The sequence below is a fragment of the Eimeria tenella genome, genomic scaffold, assembly GCF_000499545.2.
Source record: "Eimeria tenella Houghton genomic scaffold, Eth_scaff161, whole genome shotgun sequence".
Taxonomy (NCBI): Eukaryota; Apicomplexa; class Conoidasida; order Eucoccidiorida; family Eimeriidae; genus Eimeria; species Eimeria tenella.
The window spans coordinates 14,125-17,483 of NW_013541535.1; the positions used below are offsets into that span (position 1 = coordinate 14,125).

Genomic DNA, 3,359 nt, shown 5'->3' on the forward strand with positions numbered 1-3,359 from the left:
GCTGCTGCTGCTGCTCAGGACCTGCAGACGCTGCAGAGCAAGCTGCGGGTGCTGCTGCTGGCGCGCCAAAAGGCTGAAAGAGCTCTCGAGGAAAAGAAGAAAAAGCCAAATGACTTGGAAGCAAAATGCAGAAACTTCCAACACGAACTCGACATCGTCTACGGCAAAGACTCCGAGGTCCAGGGTTTAGGGTTTAGGGTTTGGGGCTCAGGGGGGAGGGTTTGGGGTTTGGGGGGGGTTTGTTGGAGGGTTTAGGGTTTAGGGTTTTTGGGGGCATGTCCTGGGTGGAGGTGCAGCAGGGAGGGTTTAGGGTTTAGGGTTTGGGGTTTGTTGATTTGATTATTTCTTTCAGGAAGAAGAAGACGAAGATGAAGATATTGATGAAGAGGCTTTCATTTAGTTCTCTTTGGGGCCCCCAGCGGGGCCCAGGGGCCCCCCGGGGGCCCCCAGCAGCAGCTTGAGGGGCCCCCAGGGGTCCCCCCCCCCTCAGTACCCTGTAGCCTGGGGGCCCCCCGCAGCCCAGGGGGCCCCCCACAGTGACCCAGGGGGCCCCCTAGGGGCCTCCAAGGGTAGTATTTAATTGGGTGCCCTCTAGGGGCCCCTCAGCAGGAGCGTTAGGGGGCCCTTGGGGGCCCCCTAGGGAGACTTCTGCAGGAAGTTGGGGGGGTCGCCCCTAATTAAATAATACCGGGGCCCCTGGGGGCCCCTTAAACATCCTGCAGTGCTCTGGGGGCCCCTTAAACATCCTGCAGTGCTCTGGGGGCCCCGAATTCCCTCTTTGGAGGCCTCGGGGGGCCCCCTGGCACGAACATTTAGGGGCCCCCCTGCAGCTGCAGCTCACTTATAGTAAAGAATTTCAGGGCGGGGGCCCCCCTGGGGGCCTCAAAGTGCCTCCCAGGGGGCCCCCCAAAGCCGCTCACCTGAAGGGCCCCTAAAAGACCCTGTCCTGAAGGGCCGCGAAAAGACCCTCTCCTGAAGGGCCCTCCAGGGGCCCCCGGAGGGGCCCCGTAGTCTAGCTAGGCCCCACGGGGGCCCCTAGCCTGCTACGTTGGGGGGCCCCCTTGGGGGCCCCGGTTGGGAGGCGCCCCGGGGTCCGCTGAGGGAGTTTCGTGGCACATATTGTGCGTTTGGGACTTTGGAGCGTTTGGTTGGACTCGACGGGTTTTAGAAGTTGAGGGTTTACTGAATATAAGTTGTAACTATTTAATCAAAGTTAGTGAAAGTTGAATTAGTCGGGCTGGGTTTAGTGAGTTGGTGGGCAGCGGCGGGCTGAGGTGCAGTGGGCACAGGGAAGGTCCGGTCCGCGAGACACGGCTTCGCGTGGAACTGAAGAGACGGAAAAGAAGTTCGGAAAGAAAGAAAAAAAGTTGGAAAGGAACCGAATTTGAGCGGAAGCTGGAGCAAACGGAAGGAAGAAGAGGCGCTGGGGTGTACGTACGGCGCGCAGGCGGCGGCGGCGTGGCCGCGCGCGCCGGAGGGGCTGTAGGTCTGCGCAGAAAGCCGGAAGCAGCAGACGCTGGAAAGTGCAGAGCTTGTTGAAAGTGCGTTTCGAAGGCTTTGAGCTAAAAAGGCGCAGCAAGAAGGGCTGCGGCGGGGCGGGCGCGCGTCTGCTGCTGCGGGTGCTGCGGGAGGGCTGCGGGTGCTGCTGCTGCTGCTGCTGCTGCTGCTGCTGCTGCTGCTGCGGGTCCGCGGCGGAGAGCTGGCGCGCGGGAGCCGCGGGAGGCTGGACCCGCGCGAGGAGCAAAAGCAGCGGGAGAAGCTGCGGCGCAGCAACGCGCCGCCCCGCTGCCGCTGCTGCTGCTGCTGCTGCTGCTGCTGCTGCTGGTGCGGGGTGTACGTACAGCGGAAGATGGCGGCGATCGGGATGCCGCCGCACATCCTGGCGCTGTTCCAGGCGCGGGAGCCGCTGGCGCCGCTGCCGGCGCTGAAGGCGAAGCAGCCGCGGCCGTACGCAGGCGTGGCGGAGTACCTGAAGAAGTTCGAGAGCGGCCCGCCGCCCGCCGCGAGCGCGTTCGAAAGCCCGAAGCAGCGGCAGCAGCGGCTGAAGCGGCAAAAGCTGCTGCTGCACCTGCAGCAGCAGCAGCGGCAAGCCGAAGCCTACCGCCCCCTCGAAGACCCCCGCATCCAGGGCGACCCCTTCGCCACGCTCTTCGTCGGCAAACTCAGCTACGAAACCTCCGAAAAAAAACTCCGCCGCGAGTTCGAAGTCTACGGCCCCGTCCGCCGCGTCCGCGTCGTCCGCGACCCCCGCGGCCGCCCCCGCGGCTACGCCTTCGTCGAGTTCGAGCGCGACCGCGACATGAAGGAGGCTTACAAGAAGGCCGACGGCACGAAGATCGACGGCCGCCGGGTGCTCGTCGACGTCGAGCGCGCGCGCACAGTGCCGGGTTGGTTGCCGCGGCGTTTGGGCGGCGGCCGGGGGCCGCCGCGCGGCGCGGGCCGCAACCAGCCGGACCTCAGTTCCCTCGTCGCCCACATTGGGGGCCCCTCGGGGGCCCCCCCCGGCTCCAGGGAGCGGGAGCGGGAGCGCGAGCGGGACAGGGAGCGGGACAGGGACAGGGAGCGGGACAGGGACAGGGAGCGGGAGCGGAGGCACCGCAGGAGCCGCAGCAGGAGCAGGGATAAGAGGAGGTCCGCCCCGCGGGTTTACTCCGGCTCTTGCCCTTACTTGGGCTTCTTGCCCTTTATTTGGGGGGTTCCGCTTTATTTGGGGGGGTTCCGCTTTATTTGGGGCGGTTCCGCTTTATTTGGGGGGGTTCCGCTTTATTTGCGGTTTATTTGGGGGTTTTGGGGTTTATAACGCTCTATTAGGGTTTATTCGGGTTTATAACGGTTTGTTAGGGTTTAGGGTTTGCGGGGTGGTGTTTTGTGTAGGGACGACCGGGACAGAGATCGTCGGAGATGAAGGGAGATGGCGGCGGATTGGAATTGAAATAAATACATAAATAAATTAAATAAATAAATCAATAGAATTAATTAATTATTTAGTTAAAATAAATAGGTGTAAATGAATGAACAGAATTAAATCGCCATTTGTAAATAGAAGCAGCAGCAGCAGCAGCAGCAGCACCAGCAGCAGGGGATGGGAGCTTCGTGTTGTAGCAGGAGTTGAGGCGGTGAGCTCGGCGGTTTAGGGTTTAGGGTTTGGAGAGAGGCCGTGACGAGCCGGGCCTTGAGTTTCTTCGGACTTTCTTAATTCCAGTTGCAATCGTCTTTTTTATTTATCTATTTATTTTTATCTATTTATTTATCTACTTATCTATTTATTTTTATCTATTTATTTATCTACTTATCTATTTATTTATTGGTTTTGTGTTGTGGGGAGGAGGGAGATAGCGGTGCTGCTCCTTGAGGTGGAT

At 60.4% G+C, this 3,359-nt stretch overlaps 1 protein-coding gene across 1 annotated transcript; it reads left to right on the forward strand.

Annotated features, from left to right (window-relative positions):
• Positions 1–1,849: 1,849 nt before the first annotated feature.
• On the forward strand, positions 1,850–2,905 carry ETH_00008180 (U1 small nuclear ribonucleoprotein, putative; the record flags this gene model as incomplete). The annotated part of the gene is made up of 2 exons (XM_013373650.1): positions 1,850–2,631; positions 2,875–2,905. 2 exons carry the CDS (start codon positions 1,850–1,852, stop codon positions 2,903–2,905), a joined length of 813 nt encoding a protein of 270 aa, XP_013229104.1.
• Between the last annotated feature and the right edge of the window lie 454 nt (positions 2,906–3,359).